The sequence below is a fragment of the Arvicola amphibius genome, chromosome 13, assembly GCF_903992535.2.
Source record: "Arvicola amphibius chromosome 13, mArvAmp1.2, whole genome shotgun sequence".
In the NCBI taxonomy this organism is placed as follows: Eukaryota; Metazoa; Chordata; class Mammalia; order Rodentia; family Cricetidae; genus Arvicola; species Arvicola amphibius.
Genome location: NC_052059.1, coordinates 56,572,519 through 56,590,130, shown reverse-complemented (window position 1 = coordinate 56,590,130; position 17,612 = coordinate 56,572,519). Strand labels below are relative to the sequence as shown.

At 41.5% G+C, this 17,612-nt stretch overlaps 1 protein-coding gene across 5 annotated transcripts in view; it reads left to right on the top strand.

Annotated features, from left to right (window-relative positions):
- Positions 1–546: 546 nt before the first annotated feature.
- The window catches only part of Ift88 (intraflagellar transport 88), a 108,251-nt gene continuing 91,185 nt past the window's right edge, over positions 547–17,612 (top strand). For all 5 annotated transcript variants that reach the window (XM_038310436.1, XM_038310435.1, XM_038310437.1 and 2 more), the window contains exons 1-7: positions 547–661; positions 6,367–6,462; positions 9,534–9,596; positions 11,177–11,233; positions 12,356–12,409; positions 13,175–13,238; positions 14,184–14,253. In XM_038310436.1, the coding sequence (XP_038166364.1) occupies positions 6,373–6,462; positions 9,534–9,596; positions 11,177–11,233; positions 12,356–12,409; positions 13,175–13,238; positions 14,184–14,253 (398 nt within the window). In that variant the 5' untranslated portion in view covers positions 547–661; positions 6,367–6,372. The remainder of the gene's footprint in view (positions 662–6,366; positions 6,463–9,533; positions 9,597–11,176; positions 11,234–12,355; positions 12,410–13,174; positions 13,239–14,183; positions 14,254–17,612) is intronic.

Genomic DNA, 17,612 nt, shown 5'->3' with positions numbered 1-17,612 from the left:
CAACATGCCCGGCTTTTGTTCCGGAGGGAAACATTATTTTGCTATTAAGACAAGGTCTTGCGTCGCCCTGCTGGCCTTGTATTCCCATCGTCCAGTCTCCACCTCCCAAGTGATGGGATTAAAGGCGTGTGTCAGCACACCTAGCATGACATTGCTTTTATTAATTCTCCAGAGTAAACTTATTTAGAAAGAACCCCGACACATCTGACAATTTATCGTATTTTGAATACAATCTCTACGCAACGTTCCACAGAAAACAGCCAAGGTTCCCAAGCCGTGGGTGGTGGGTGGCTCCGGGACACATTCCATTCACCCGGCCATCACGCTCTGGTCGCCCGCTCTCGAGATGGGGTTGCTTCGAGGGTCACACGACCTTTGTTTCCTTCTGTGATTACCCCAGCGAACTTGGCAACTCCGGGACAGCGACAAAGCTGGAGAAACAAGCACTGCGCTCGCCGTCTCCGCGGTCCACAGTTCCCGGCAGCCCTCCTCTTCCGGTCCTGAGCTTCCGGCCTCGCCCAGGCGGCGCAGAGGACTGTGGGAGCGGCTTCCTTGGATTCGCGCCTGGCAACGGCTGGGCGTCCAGCTATGGCCTGCTGAGGCTCAGGCGTCGCGTCTTCTCCCGGCCCACTCGCGGTCAGCCCGCTCCCCTTGGCGCGAGGTAGGAGAAGGGCCCGGATCCTCGTGGCCGCCCGCCCTGCTGCCCTGCTCCCTGCCCGTTGCGTGAGTGGCCGGCGGGGTCGCGAGGACTGGCGGGCTGGTGGCGCCCCAGCCACGCTCTGGCGAATGCGCTTCCGTAGCCAACACTTTGTGCTTTGTTAGTGCTTCTCGTCAGCGGGTGGATGTCCCTGCTCCTCCAGGCGTGGCGACCCGGGCCAAAGTTGACACGACTTGGCGATGCCGTGGCACCAGTGAAACTTTGAGAGTTTCACAGTGGGTAACAGCGAATATTTCTAATACTTGCCTCAGGTCAACCTTTGAAAATTCCTAGTAATCAGGATCGAATACAGAAGTACAGAAAAGAAAGCATTAAGCACAGTCTCACAAAGATAAAAGCATATCCTCTAGGGGTTGGTTCTAGACACCCACTTTCCTGGGATACCAAACTTCTCAGGCGCTCAGTCACATGTATAAGGTGGTATGATATTTGCATTGTTTCTAAGCCATTTTCCAACTCTGTCTTCTTAGGTATTCATTGCTACATAAATAATCTTTATGCTGAATTGTTCAGGGAATAGTGAAAAGGAAAACCCCCCCCAAAAAAAGTATGTTTTTTTTAGTAAAGATAAATTTTTCTCCCAAGTATCTTCAGTTTGCAGCTGGTTGAATCCAAAGATGCTTAGATAAAGATGGCTGAATCTACCTACTGTTTTCCCAGGATTCTTTTTATGGCTAAAATTCCACTGCTTTTTTTTTTAACGGGGGGTGGTAGTTCGAGACAGGGTTTTACGGTGTAACAGCCCTGGCTGTCTTGGAACTACCTCTGTAGACCAGACTGGCCTCGAACTCACAGAGATCTGCCTGCCTCCTGAGTGCTGGGATGAAAGGCGTGCCCCACCATTGCCTGGCACTGCTTTTGCTCTTTATAGACTTTTTATTCTCTACTCTGTTGTTTTTTGGTTTTTCGAGACAGGGTTTCTCTGTAGCTTTGGAGCCTGTCCTGGAACTAGCTCTTGTAGACCAGGCTGGTCTCGAACTCACAGAGATCCGCCTGTCTCTGCCTCCCGAGTGCTGGGATTAAAGGCGTGCGCCACCACCGCCCGGCTTATTCTCTACTCTGATTATGAGTTTTGGAGAAACTACAATTGACATTTTGAGTGTGGACTGTCTATCACGGTAGAAATAAATAGAACTTTCCCATGCAATTTCATGTTTCATTGGCAATATCGAGATGGCACTATCCCAAATTATTTTCAAAACACTTTGGAAAATCTAGAAGCCCTAAGTAGCCACTCATGGTTGTTTGTAAAGAGTAATTAATCCACTTAATCTTTCCTAACCTTGCTTTGCGCATCTTTAAAATTAGTGTATTCCAGTATTGATCTGTTCAGCTGTCTGTGATGTCTCCCAGGTGTGTGAGTGTGTGCCTGTGTGTTTAAATCTGGTTGTAACCCAGAAGAAAGGAGGTCTAGTTTTAAAAGCTGGTTGTTTCAATGCCTTATGAATAAACTAAATGGACATCAGAAAGGTTTGTAAGCAGGAAATTCTTCAGCGTGTGATTCTGAAAGTGTGGTCCCAGCTAGGCGGTGGTGGTGCATGCCTTTAATCCCGGCGCTCAGGAGGCAGAGGCAGGCGGATCTCTGTGAGTCTGAGGCCAGTCTGGTCTACAAGAGCTAGTTCCAGGACAGGCCCCAAAGCTGTAGAGAAACCCTGTCTCGAAAATCCAAAACAAAACAAACAAACAAAAACCAAAAAACTGTGTGGTCCCTGGACCAGCAGCATCACTTGGATCCTGTTTGGAATCTAGGACTGGGGAGATGGCTCAGTGCGTAAAGTTCTTGCTGCAAAAGCATGAGAACCCGAGTTGATCCCAGCATCCCACTTTAAAAATGTAGTGTAGTCTCTGGCACATGCTTGTAATCTCAGCTTTGGAAAAGTGAAGACTGCAGTACTTGTGCTGCTCACTGCTCAGCCAGCTTGGCTGAATCTGACCCAGGACCCAGCAAGAGAGCTTGTCTCAGAAACCAAGGTAGGCAGTGCCTGAAGATGATGACACCCCAGGGTGACCTCTCCCCTCCACAGGCACATATACCCACATGTCTACACATGCAAGCAAGAACAACCATACCCACAACACATGCAAAATATGCACATGTGTGTACTCACATGCAGGAACAACCATACCTGCAAAAAAGAAATTCATGTTCCGACTGGGCAGAATAACTCATATCTCTCACCCCAGCTCTTGAGAGGTAGAAGGGAGAGTTCAGGGCTAGCCTTGGCTATGTAATGAGTTCAAGACCAGCCTAGGCTGCATAAGACCCTGTCTCAGAAACAAAAACACCCTCATTCCAAAGAAATTCCAATAAATTTATGTTCTGAGATGTCAAAGGATCTCCTTAAGATTTCCTGAATCAACCGGGTGGTGGCGGCGCACGCCTTTAATCCCAGCACTCGGGAGGCAGAGGCAGGCAGATCTCTGAGTTCGAGGCCAGCCTGGACTACAAGAGCTAGTTCCAGGACAGGCTCTAGAAACTACAGGGAAACCCTGTCTCGAAAAACCAAAAAAAAAAAAAAAAAAAAAAAAAAAAAAAAAGATTTCCTGAATCAGAAGCATAGATGGCTGGAGAGCGGCTCTCTGAAATGAAGAAACCTTTAAACTTCTGGAGCATGCTCAGGTCTGAGAGGCCCTGGTTAGCACAGTCTTTCCTTCTTGTGTAGAGGATGTAGTCAAAGACCCCTCATGCCACAGTGAACCCTTCATACACTTTTTGTTTTGTTTTGTGTCTTAGTTTTTCAGGACAAGATTTCTCTGTGTAACAGCTGGCTGTCCTGGAATTTGGTTTGTAGACCAGGCTGGCCTTGAACTTACAGAGATCCACCTGCCTTTTGCTGTTTGAATGATCAAAGATGTGCATCGCCATGCCTGCCCTTGCTGTTTTATTTTCTTCATATACATATATACCTATGATAAAATTTAAATTACAAATTAGGCACTGTAAGAGATTAACAGCAATAGTAAAATAGAAAATTATTATAGTATACTGTAATGAAAGTAATGTATGTTCTGTTTCTCTAATTTTTTTTGTTCTGTATTCATTCTTCTTTAATAAAGTGAGTTGGTACTTAAAGACAATACTTCCTGGCTTCTCTTTGGCATGTTTGAATTGCCAACAGCTCTGTTCTTGTGCTTTGGGACCAAAGATGAGGAAAAAACAAGGGCTGCAACACCGAAACAGTTAACCTGACTACTTAGATAGCTGCTGTGTGGCTAACGGGCAGGCGGCCTATATAGTGTGTATGTGGAAAAAACAGTGGCATTGATTAGGATGGTATAATATTTATCACTCTGCTCAGAAAATGGGCAGTTGTTCCAGAAGCTAACAGAGTTCCTTTATGACCCAGCAATTCTATACCTTGATGTAGTCCTAGGAGAATTGAGCATATACTCAACTAAGGCTAGAGAGATGGCTCAGTAGTTGTAAGCATTTGCTGCTTTTCCAGAGGACCTGAGTTCAGTTTCCAGCACCCATGTTAGCAAACTCCCAATGCAGACACCTAAATTTAAAAAAGAAATTGTATTTATATAAAAACTTGTTTATAAACATTCATAACAGGGTTATTCATAAAAGCTCTCAAGTAGAGCCAACCTAATGTTCATTAACTAATGAACAGAGAAACCAAATGTTGTAAATTTGTTATTGAGCCATGCAAAAGAATGCAGTATAATGAAACTGTATCATGAACCCTAAAGACATGCTAAATGAAGAAAGCTAGACTTAAATGCTGCATGCTGCATGTTTTCATGCACATGAAATGTCTGGAACTGGCTCATCTATAAAGGCAGGACGTTGTTGAGTGGCTTTCAGGGACTGGGAAAAGGAGGAATGGGGCGTGATTGCTAAAGAGCCTCGGGTTTCTGTTTTTATAGGGTGAAGAAAATGTCCTGGAATTGGATAGCAGTGATGGTTGCACACCTTTTGGATATACTGAAACCCAATGATATACTTTATTTATTGAGATCTAAGTTAGCCTCTAGCTTGCTATGTAGCTAAGGCTGACCTTGAAATTCTGAGTCTTCATCATCTCCTTCTTTAGAGTGCCACCATGCCCTTCATGGTAGTTTAAACGGGAGAGTCTTGATCTTTCAAGAGAGCTGAAGAAAACAGTGATCATGGTTCACATTGACCCAGAAATGCTCCACAGCTACGCAAACCAAGAGATTCAAAGCTGAGTGTTCTATTGGGCATGGTGGCACGTCTTTAGTTCAAGCACTTGGGAGGCCGAACCAGGCAGATTTTGGAGAGTTCGAGGCCAGCCTGGTGTATATAATTAGTTCTAGGCCAGCCAGGGTTACATCTCAAAAACAGAATAAAACAAACAGAAAGCAACCAACCCCCACCAAACAAACAATGCAACAAAACAAAAAAACACTTGTGAAACTGGCCAGGTCATCAAAGGTAGGCATATCTAAAACAAAACCAAAAACAAAACAAAAAAAGCCACCAAGTGTTTTGTGTGTGTGTGTGTGTGTATTTTTGTGCTTTTTTTAAAAAAAATTATTATGTATACAATATTCTGTCTGCATGTATGCCTGCAGGTCAGAAGAGGGCACCAGACCTCATTACAGACGGTTGTGAGCTACCATGTGGTTGCTGGGAATTGAACTCAGGACCTTTGGAAAAGTAGGCAATGCTCTTAATCTCTGAGCCATCTTTCCAGCCCCATTTTGTGCTTTTCAAAGTAAATTACAGACATTAAACTTTCCCTTAAATATACCACATGTGCCTTATGTTTGGACATTTATTTAGACTTTTTTCTTTTGTTATAAAATTTCAAAGAAGAACTGAAGCGGGGTGGTGGTGGTGCACGACTTGCTAGTTCAAGGACAGGCTCCAAAGCTACAGAAAAACCCTGTCTCGAAAAACCAATCAATCAATCAATCAATAAATAAATAAATAAATAAATAAATAAAATGCTACAAACATTCTTACATTAATATTTTGGTACACGTGTTTTCATTTCTGTTACAAAATTATTCTAGAGTAGACTCTCTAGGCCATAAAAGGTTAATAGTATGAAGCAGCAGGCATTTTGCACAGTCATAATATTTTATGCTCCCACTAATGATGTATAGGTATTCTGGTTGCCCTCCATCCTTGCTGACCTTGTGTGTTGTTGGTCTTTATATTAGCATTAATGCTAGGGATATAATGATTTTTTCCTTATATTTTAATTGATTATTGCACTTTTTTTCTGTGGTTGATTTCTTTTTCTTGTTTCTTTCGAGACAGGGTTTCTCTGTAGCTTTGGAGCCTATCCTGGAACTAGCTCTCATAGACCTGGTTGGCCTCACACTCACAGAGATCCGCCTGCCTCTGTCTCCTGAGTGCTGGGATTAAAGGCGTGCGCCACCACTGCCCAGCCTCTGTACTTGATTTTAACTTCTCTCGTTGCCTGTCACTTACATAGAAGGTGTGGGACAAATATGAAATGAGGGTAGTAGATGTGCGTTTTGACAGTTTGGGGAATTTGGGAAAAAAATGCCTAAAATATGAATGAATTTGACTGAGCTAAGAATTGTTTCTTAGTCTGGGTGTGGCTTGTCACTTGCTTAGCATGCATGAGGCTCTGGGTTCAGTTCATAGCGTCTGGAAAGTGAATTCCTATACCAGGAACACATTTATACTGCTGATTTTTCAATAGGCACAGATGATGGAAAATGTGCACCTGGCGCCAGAAACAGATGAGGACGATCTTTATTCTGGTTTTAATGACTACAATCCAGCCTATGATACTGAGGTAAAAACATTTTTTATATTGGTCTTTTGTTAGCCAGTTCAGCTGGTTCATGAGGATTTGGGGTGTAATTGATTGATACTTTTTATGTACTTCAGATTAAGTAAAGTATTAAAAGTAGGAAAGTATGTCATGAAGAACCTCATAATTCCTAGTGACAGTGGCTGCAGCAGAAGGGACGATCATGAGAAAGAAAGCCCTTGGACTCTTCACCACTAGCTATCACAGAAGTGAAAGACTTGGATAACCCAGAGATCTCTAAGATCAGTTTTGATTGGTTTATGTGTATGAGTGTTGCCTCCGTGTATTTATGTGCACCATGTGTGTGCCTGGTGCCTGCAAAGGTCAGAGAGGACATCAGCTCCTCTAGAACTGGAGCTACAGACAGTTGTGAGCCATGGTGCTGGGAACCAAACGCAGGTCCTCCACAAGAGCAGCAAGTGCTCTTAATCAGTGAGCCATCTCTCCAGCCTCAGTTTGTTTTGCTTTTCCAGTCTCTACTCTCTAATTTGGGATGTGTTGATATACATGCAGCTCAGCTGATAGAGTGCCTGTCTGGCATGCACAAGGCCCTGAGTTCAGTCTCTAGCATTAGCTTCAAGAACCTTAGTGAAAACCACCTCTGCAGTGCTCTAATTTCTAAATGCCATGTAGTTATTTTCTCTTGTCATGCATGTATTTTAGAAGGAAATTAGGAAATGAAATTGAAATAGAGAAAAATTACTGTTAATAATTTTGTTGCGGGACTGGAGAGATGGCTCAGTGACTATGAGCACTCTGACTGCTCTTCCAGAGGTTCTGAGTTCAATTCCCAGCAACCACATGGTGGCTCACCACCTTCTCTTGTGGGTATCTGATGCTCTCTCCTGGCTTAAAGTTTATATTCAGGTTGGTTATTAAGGCACAATGATGGAGGAGTGTCTATGTGTTACTTTCATTTATTAATAAAGAAACTGCCTTGGCCCTTTAAGAGACAGAAAATTAGGTAGGCGGAGTAGACAGAACAGAATGCTGGGTAGAAGGCAGTGGGGCAGACGCTTCAGGCAGTCACCATATGCAGTCACCATACTTCTCCTCTCTGAGATGGATGCAGGTTAAGATTTCTCCTGGTAAGCCACACCTCATGGTGCTACACAGATTACTAAATATGGGTTAAAGGAAGATGTGAGAATTAACCAATAAGAGGCTGAAACTATGGGCCAGGCAGTGTTTTTAAAAAATACAGTTTCCATGTAATTATTTTGGGTGAAAAGCTAGCTGGCGGCCGAGTGGCGGGATGCAGCCCCGCCGCTCCTTCTACAGCACAAAGAACAAGTTAAGAGTGGTATGTATTGCTTGTAAGTAGAACGTTGATTGGCCACTATTTAAAACTTGTTGCTTTAGTTAAATTTCCTTGTTGCCCATTTTTTACTACTAGCTTAGGAATCTTAAGAGACATCTTTTTGTCAAAAGATCTGCCAAAGTAAAGGTATCAGTTATGGTGGTGACTGACTTTGACTTTAGACTCACATAGAAGTTCCCAGTTTTTATGACTAAGAGTTGTATTACATTTAATTATGTATGTTTGATATGAAGTTGTAAGTATGAAGCATATATATTGTATGTGATGTATGATATATATTTATACATTTATCACATGTATCTTATGTATGATAAAATCATGTTCTAAAGTTTATTGGACTAGCATCCTGATTATCTAGATATTCAGTTTTGATTTTCCTAATTTTTTCTAGTTAATTGATAGTAACTATTTTATATGCATTTCTTATATTTATTTTAAAATGTTTTATAACAAAATATCTGAGTCTGGGAATCATGTAGAAAACCAAAATACTTAGGCCACAGTTTGGGGGATGAACATCCAAGACTGGATGGTTGTATCAATTTATCCTCATCAATATCATATTTAGTATAACTATGACTTGGTATGTTACCATTAGTATGGTAAGTGGCATCATGATGAAGTGTCTACAGGAGAGACAAGTCACAGGTGAAACAGACAGCCATGGTGAAGAGGGACATCTTACTCTTACAACACCCCATTCTCTCAGAAACCATTAGTCATGTCTGAGCTCGGGACCGCAGTAATCTCACTGCTTGGCCCAGCCATATAAAGATTATTCATCTGTCTACATTACCACACTGAGGGCTGAGCCTCTATCCTTAAATCTCGGGCCCAGAAGCCGTGTCCAGACCACAGCAGCAAGTATGCTTTTCAGAAGCAGACTGAAGTAAAATCAAAGGCAAGAGTGAGGTGAGTTCAGTGTATTTGAAGTTAGTCCAGAAGAGGAAATAAGAACTGCTTAGAATATGGGTAATTGGTAAGACAGTTGCCGTGTAACTCAGGAACAGGTATATCCTGCCTTCGCTAAAAGGCGTTTCCTCACACTTTCTTGGGGGAAATTAAGTACAGATCAAGAGGCAGAAAAGCTTATTTCAGTGGAGACGCTGGTTCCCACTTGCAGTACAGGTTTCTTCTTTTCACATGGACAAACAGAAAATGAACAAGAAAAAATATTTGCCTTCTTGCTTGTAGAGACTATGGCCCTTTCTATCCTGCAGCTTCCATAGGTAGGGACAGGAGTGTGATCCTGGAATGTAAGAGGAGGATGAAGAAAGGGGAAGAGAAAAGTGAAGAGAAGAAGACAGGAGGAGAGAGGGGAAGAGAAAGAGTTGAATCTCATTCTTCCAACTACAATGGAGAAAGGAGGAGGAAAAGATGTGTCCTTGACTATCTGCTGGGAAGCCACGTGGTGGCACCACCCTCTTTTAGAGGGCTTTGGTTATTTCAAATGATGTTGAATAAGTATGCAGTTCTCAGTCTTGTGATGCACACAGTCAGAGGCACCCATCAGCATAATTAATTATTCTACTTTGGCCGAGCTTTTGGCAAAAAAGATGTTTCCCAAGATTCCAGAGGGGTAGAAGGAACCTTGCTTTTGGTGGGATGGGAAATGTAGAATTTGAAGACCAGAGTCTCTATTTGGGGTAAGATGAATTATAAAGGGTATTGGATATAGATCAGAAGAGTTTAAATTTTGTCACGTTTACTTGAATTTGTCTTTTTATTTTAGGAGTTGGAGAATGACACTGGTTTTCAGCAAGCAGTGAGAACCAGTCATGGCAGAAGACCTCCAGTAAGCAACTTAAAAATAAAGCTGTAGAAATCATGTGATAAAATTCACCATCGTAATCATTTACACGTACTCGTGTGCAACCCAGCAGTGCTGTTTGCTAATGCTATCGTGAGACAGCGCTTCAGAATGGCCTCCTTGCAGACTGAAGACTCCTGCCCATTGAATAGCGCCCCCTGCCAGCTTTTCCTTCCCCAGCACTCGTAGCTCCCACTCAGGTCTTTGTTTCTACACCATTGACTACTAGACACCTCATACGGTGGAGTCACTCAGTATTCGCATGTTGGGTGTAGCACATCATTTTACTTCGTAAATGGTCTTCTAGGTTCACCATTATAGTCTCTGTTGATCTCTTTCAGATCCGTGACTTGCAAAAGTTTTCTTCCCATTCTGTGGGCTGTTTCCATGTTGATTGTATTCTCTGGTACCGAAAGGCTTTTGGCTCGATGCGGTCCTGTTTGTCTGCCTTATTGTTTATGCTTTGGTGTCATGTTCTAGAAATGATCACCAAGGCTAAGGCTTTCTTCTTTATTTTTTCCCAGAAAATTTGTAGGTTTTGCTCTTTAATATATTTTGAATTAATTTTATGTGTGTGGTGTAAGATAAAGGCTCAAGTTCTTCCTTTAAAAAAATATTTATTATGTATATAGTATTCTGCATGCATGTATGCCTGCAGGCCAGAAGAGGGCACCAGATCTCATTACAGATGGTTGTGAGCCACCATGTGGTTGCTGGGAATTGCCTTTAAACAAACATTTTTGTCTCAGCCTTTTTTAGTTGTTCTTAGTAGAAAGACATGGTAAAAACAGTCCAGAATAGCAAGAAATAGAATTCCTTTTTGAATGATAGTCAGTTATGTCCAGCGACTAACCTGCTGAGGACACTTTCCGTTTTGATCCTAGCTCCAGTTGTATGATGTGATATTTGCATCCTTTGTGTTCAGTATCCATTTGGTCTCAAAGATAGTAAATATAGTGAGGGAGAACTGGGATTCCAGTCCCGTGGACTCCAGAGCCCGCGTCTGTTGTTGGGTTCTGTGGCTGTAGTACCCCAGCATGCATGCATGTAGTATGTAGCATGCATTGAATGAGTGGTGGATGTAAGCATAAAAACTGAACTTACTTGTTAGGATCTCAGGTCACCCCAAAGTCCCTTTCCTTTAAAATGAAGACTGAGTCTCCTTCTAGCACATTCAGTAACTAAACTCCCTAGTATTTAAGCAATCATTCTAAGTATGACATTTCTCTCTTTGAGGTTGTAATTACATTTTCTCCCTTCCTTCCCTCCAAACCCTTCCGTATATCCCTCCCCACTCTCCTAATTCATGGGCTCTTCTTTCATTGTTATTGCGTGCCTCTGTGTGTGTGTGTGTGTGTGTGTGTGTGTGTGTATTCTTAACTATAACCCACTCAGTCCATATAATGTTATTTGCATGTATGACCATTTGGCATCAGACAGCAGGTTGGTGTGCTCTTCCCTGGGGGAGGGTCACCAAATACAACATTTCTTTAGCACTGAGTCTGCATTTTCTAGTACATAGTCTGATCTGAGTACTGCTGACAGTGCCCCTTTTCCTCCCCAAGGTAACTGCTAAAATACCAAGCACAGCAGTCAGCAGACCCATAGCCACTGGATATGGGGTAGGTTCTTATGGAAAATATTAAGATGCTTTTTAAGATATATGTAAGTTCATATGCAAGAGTTGTAAATAGTTTGGGCTTTGTCAAGTCATGACCCAGATATATAGTTACACATATTAAAAAGTCTAATTTGAGTAATAGCTTTGAATATTTTAATAAGTTTGATTTTTGCACAATTGTATTTTATTACCCTTTTCTATTTGTAGACCTTGTTTGTTATTGATTTCTGTTTCTTACATAATATAACCGACTCTTGTATACATTCCATTCATGAGTTCTACATGAAGCTAGATGTTATATAAACATAACAGTGTTTATGAGACTTAACCAATGATAAGATGAAATTTAAGAAAACGTTTCAGGGATATATGTCTAGGTTTTATCTTCTCCACTGTTTGGGGAAAATAGTCCCAAACTCCCTAGGAGTAATAATCCTTTTAATCTTGTTTAACTTACCTAAGTATGTTCTGACTTACACAAAATAAGAAAGAATGGTAGAAAAATGCAAGACTGAAGTGGAGAAGCTTTTTTAAATATTTATGATCACATACTTTAAGGTCAGCAAAATGGCTTCACAGCCCAGAGGCCCAGAGCGTTTGCCTTCACAGCATGCCTTACAGGAGTAGGAAAGCAGCTTCCTACAGGAAGTCTAAGGGTGGAGTTACATTTGGTCTTGCTTCACAGTAAGAGGCGGTGAAGGGACAGATATTTCCAGTTTTGCAGATCAAATGGTCTATGTCACAAGTGTCCATGCAGTGGTGTTTGTAATACAAAAGCAGCCACAGGCAGTGTATAGATGGGTGGGGCTTTGCTGTAGTCTAGTGAACCGTGTTCACAAGGCAGGTGGGTGATGGGTGGGGCTTTGCTGTAGTCTAGTGAACCGTGTTCACAAGGCAGGTGGGTGATGGGTGGGGCTTTGCTGTAGTCTAGTGAACCGTGTTCACAAGGCAGGTGGGCGGTTGTTTGCTGACCCCTGTTTAAGAGTTTTACAAATTGATCCCACACTATTAAATGACAGATGGGAAAAAATGTGTTATGGGTAGATAGAGAGAAATGCCTGCAGTTTAATTTGTAAAGTTCCAGGCAGCTGGACTCGGTTTAACTTGCTCTTTTGTTTATTAGTCTAAGACATCCCTGGCATCATCGATGGGAAGACCAATGACAGGGACTATTCAGGTATGTCTGCCTTGTGGTTTATTTTGTGACTTAGACTTTATCCCCAAAGTTTTTCCTCTTCTTGTATTTTAATAATTCTAACAAAGATGTTACTTATATAGTAACACTTTTACACTGTGGGGTAACATTTGGGCTGCCTTGAATCTTCAGAAGCACGCTTTCTTGGGATTGGTATGCTGCAGTCTCAAGTGAGAGCCTGGTGGAGTCGACATAGACCGATGCTTTACTATTCTGGAGTATCTAGAACTCGTTCTCCTGTGCTACACAGTACAGCAATTCCTATAGATTCTCCTGTAGCATATGGGAGATCAGCCAGAAGCACAGGAGCAGCTATCAGATAAACTAGTTAGTCCTTTTATAGCCAAGAGGAGACTAGCTGGGTCAAGGCACTGAAATTTTAGAGGGGAGCGACAAAGCAACAGGGTTGCTGCACGAGGCAGAAGTAAGGCTTGAGGAGCCTCCTAAAAATCAGGGCTAAAGGGGTTGAAGAGATTGGCAGTTAAGAGCACTGGCTCCTCTTCTAGAGGATCTAGGTTCAATTCCCAACACCTGCATGGCATTTCAACAATTGCCTATAACTTCAGCTACAGGGGATCCAGAAGCCTCACAGACATAGATACAAGCAAAACAACAATTTACAGAAAAAATGTAATAAATAAATCATTTATTAAAAATCAGGACTAAAGTAGACTGTGTATTATGTGCAGAGCTGTCCATAAGCATAGTTCTTATTCATAAGTTTTAAATGATTCTTGTTCTTTCAAGGATGGAGTTGCTCGACCCATGACGGCAGTGAGAGCAGCTGGCTTTTCCAAGTCAGCTTTGAGAGGTTGGTTCATTTCCCCAGCACCTGCCCCATCATTGTATGTGCATATCACTTCCATTTTAAATAAAATCAAAATACCATTGATTACAAGATGCACCACGATTTTAGGTACCATTGAGAAAGAAAGGGGTAAGCTGACTGTGGTGTAACCCCAGCACTTAGACACTACAGGTATCCACATGGTCTCTAGCCCGGGATACGTGTGCAAAGCCTGCTCAAACAGATGACCAAGAGGAAAGGGCTAGTGACCCTGTACTGTAGCTCACTTGGGGTGGTGGTTACACCACTGCAATTTGTCAAAATGTGTTGAAGTATGCACCTAAAATGTGGTTTGTATAAGTTAAATTTGATCTTAAAAATGAAAGGTGGAAGTATTCTTTAAATATATAGGTTAAATAATCAAAAATAAAACCAACAAAAATTAGTGTTTATCATAACAGTAAGAAAACTTAGAAAGTTAATCATGGGTTATACCTTACATGGTTGATAATTTAGAATTCACAATAGAAATACAGACCTATGAAGGGAGAAAGTAAATACGGAGAGAGCAATCTATTTTTGTTTTGTTTGTTAATCTGTAAATTCTGTTTATCATTTCATGTGCATTAAAAATCTTAACAGGCTGGTACTGGTGGTGCATACCTTTACTCCCAGATCTCAGGAGGCAGAGGCAAGCGGATCTCTGTGAATTCCAGGCCAGCCTGATCTCCAAGAGGTAGTTCTAGAATAGCTAGGGCAGTTACACAGAGAAACCCTGTCTCAAAAAAAAAAAAAAAAAACAACAACAACAACATCAAAAAAAACCTGAACAGTTTCCATGAAATATTTATGTGTGATAAGTGTTTTGCCTGTTGAACTTATACCATGTAATAAATGATAATTTATTGTATACAAGATTCTCTTCAACTTTGCTGGATCATAAACTTAAACTCTTGAATTGTGTCTCAGGTTCAGCATTTGATCCCCTCGGCCAGTCCAGGGGTCCTGCTCCTCCTTTGGAAGCCAAAAACGAAGATAGGTACGTAAGGCCTTCTGCTGCTGCTGCTCCTGCGGCTGCATGCTTTTCTTTTCTAGGTAGATAATTTAAGCTTGTATGAGAAGCGTGCTCATGAGACTTCATCCCCAACTCTTGAATTTAGCAGAGAAATAAAAATCTAGTAATAGACATGTGAGATCGTGTGATTTCACTGGCTTGTTAGTTGACTGAAGTTGTGATCTAACTTTCACGAGTAGGAATTCTCCTGAAGGTCAAACAGGATTATAAATGGTATGTTATTTTTAAAAGGGTATTTTTTCAAAGAAAATTTAAAAGAAAAATAGTGAGCTAGTTTGCCATATTATTTACTGAGCAGTTTCATTTTGTATATGTGCGTGGTACTGGCGTCAACCCAGGACTCTGCATTTGCTGTACATGTGCTTTATCGCCATGCCACAGCCTTAGCCTGAGCACCACGTTTTCTAGAGAATTAACTCTTTGTAGTTATCTAGACAGAAACCTGAAAGCTTCAGGGTTCACACTGTGTGCACGCACGCTGCCTATGGCCCTTGATGCACACCCTGCACATGAAGAGCCGCTGGCAGCTAGTGAGTTTCCTGTGTGCGGGCACCGAGGAGCTTCACACATGAAAATGGAGCAATTGTTGTCACAGGTTGAGAGAAGAAGTGCACGCCCAGGGACTTCACCTGCTGAGGCTGATGAAGGGTGTGGCTGAGAGTCAAACTCAGTTTGTCAGTCCTGGGGTGCACGTTGTTAGTTACTGTGTGCGAGAGTGTGAGTGTGCACCCACATGCATGTGTGTGTATGTGTGTGTGTGTGATTGGCTGGCTTTGTGATGCTGAAGACTCAGCCCAGAACCTAATACATGCCAGCAAGCACCCTACTACACTGCATCCTTAGTCCCTCCTGTTGTTTAAAATTTTAATTCTTAAACACAGCACTTAGGGCTATCATGTATGTTATGTAAGTTTCCTTTTGACTAACTTCTGTAGCTGACCAGTTTATTTTGTATCCAAGCTAGTGAGGGGAAAGGCATTACTTAAATAGTAATGTAATTTAGGCTGTTTTTTACTGCTCACAAAGAATAGAAATCTGGAAACACACACATAATTAGAGCATTTATTGTGTTACACGGTGTGAGTTCTAGAGGAAGGGCCGTTCTGGTGGCTGATTTTACTGCTCAATAACATCAGCACTTGTTTGGCTTTTCCTCCACCCGTTTGGCTTTTCCCAAGAGCCTGCTTATCCATATGGTTCCCAGAGAGTGGAGAGAGCTCAGAATAACATGTAATTGAGAAGTTTAGCAGCTGAAAGCTCCAAGATTTTAGTCCCTTTCAACAAAGCTCTTGACAGCTCTCTCTACCACAGACTCTTGTGCCTTTGTTTCCCATGGACCTCGGATGCATCACAGGCTTAGGGCTGAGCCAACTGCTGGGAGGGAGAGGGGGGTGCTCTACACTAGCTTGGGATCTGTACTGGCTAGCAGGCGCTTGCCAGATACCTAACAGTGTCTGCGTATCCATTTTATTTCATTGGTATTCATTAGGGCATAAGTTACTTTGAGTGTCTTCTTAAAATTCTCTTACAGAGTTTTAGCTAAAATTTTTTATTAATGTTTTTGGTTTAATATCAATCTATAAATAACATTTAAATACATCTTTGTATTCAAGGCCAGCCTGGTCTTACAGAATGAGTTGCAAGACAGCCAGGGCTACACAGAGAAACCCTTTCTGAAAAATCAAAAAAACAAAACAAAAAACATGGAGTGTTTCAGACAAGTTGAGTATATATAGACTTCACTGTAAACCTATAAACTTTTAAATTTCTTTTTATTTTAAATATGTGTTTTGTCTGCATTTATGTCTGTGTACCACTTGCAAACCTGGTGCCCACAGAGGCCATAAAAGGACATCAAATCCCCTAGAAATGGTTTTACAGATGCTTGTGAGCTATCTTGTGGGTGCTGGGAATTGAACCCTGGTCTTCTGGAAGAGCAGTTAGTGCTCTTAGCCACTGAGCCATCTCTCCAGTCCTTCACTATTTTTTAATAAAAGTTTCCATGTTATGCTGTTGCTCAATTTGAATTTTAAAGCTCTTTAAAGACTACTAACATGCATAGTCTTAGTCTCCCACAGAATAGGAGTCTGTAGATAAAACTGTACTGTACTGTATTCTTTTAAAAAGTCCATTTGTAGTGAATTAAGAGAGCTATCTACTTGATTGTAGGTGGATTTTTCTTTGGGCTGCCAGCTCACAAAAAAATAGCATGAAACTTATTATTAATTATAAAAGATCCTAAGCCTGTAGCTTAGACTTGTCCCACTAGCTCTTATAACTTAAATTAGCCCATTGCTATTCATCTACTTGCTGCCACGTGACTTATGTCTTTTACCTCTCCTCTGCATGTTTTGCTCCTCTACATCAGGCTGGCAACTTCCCCTTTCTTCTTCCCAGAGCTCTCTCTGTCCAGAAGTCCCAGCTATACCTAGCCATTGGCTGTTTAACTTTTTATTAAACCAATTAGTAACATGTCTTTACACTTTGTAATCAAATATCAAATGTCTCGCAGCACTTGGGTGTAACTTGAGTGGGATTTTATTTAGGTATCAGTGTACATATAGAGAGTTATACTATTTTCCTGGAAGAAAGTGGTAGCAAATCAACATTAACATTATTTTCAAATGTGACTGCTTTGGCAATTTTTTTTATTGTGTGTGTGTATGTATGTGTGTGTTACTAGAAATTGAATAGGACCTTGCACATGCCCAGCAATTGAAATGTTCTACAACTAAGCTGTATCTACAGGTCCAGGATAATTTGTACCTAATAAAATCAAGGCTTTTTAATATTAATATCATATTTTTATTCTTTGAGAATTGCATACATACATACAATGTATTCTGATCATATATACTTCTTCACTCTTCCACCAGTTCCTCTTAAATATGCTTCTAAACCACCTTTCAACAACTTAATATCTTTTAAATATTTTTTATAATCCACTGCTGCATAGATATGAGCCATTTATTGGAACATGGTTGACCTACCAGCGACCACACCCATAAGGAACCTCGACGGCTGTTTGGGATTTTGTTTGTTTGTTTGTTTGCTTAGTGTTTTTGAGACAGGATCTCAACTATGTAGCCTTGTCTGGCATGGAATGCTTTATGTGCACCGCGGGGAGCCTCTAAGTCATAGATCTGCCTTCCTCTGCTGCCCACGTTCTGGCATTAAAGGAATGTGCTACCACAGGGCCCAGGAGCCAGGTTTTTAAACTATTTAATCTCATTAGACATTTTCTTTATAACATTCTTAAGTTTATAAATAATCTTAAGTCTCTTTTATGAGCTTTCGTTTTCCTAGCCACAGGGGAAGTTTTC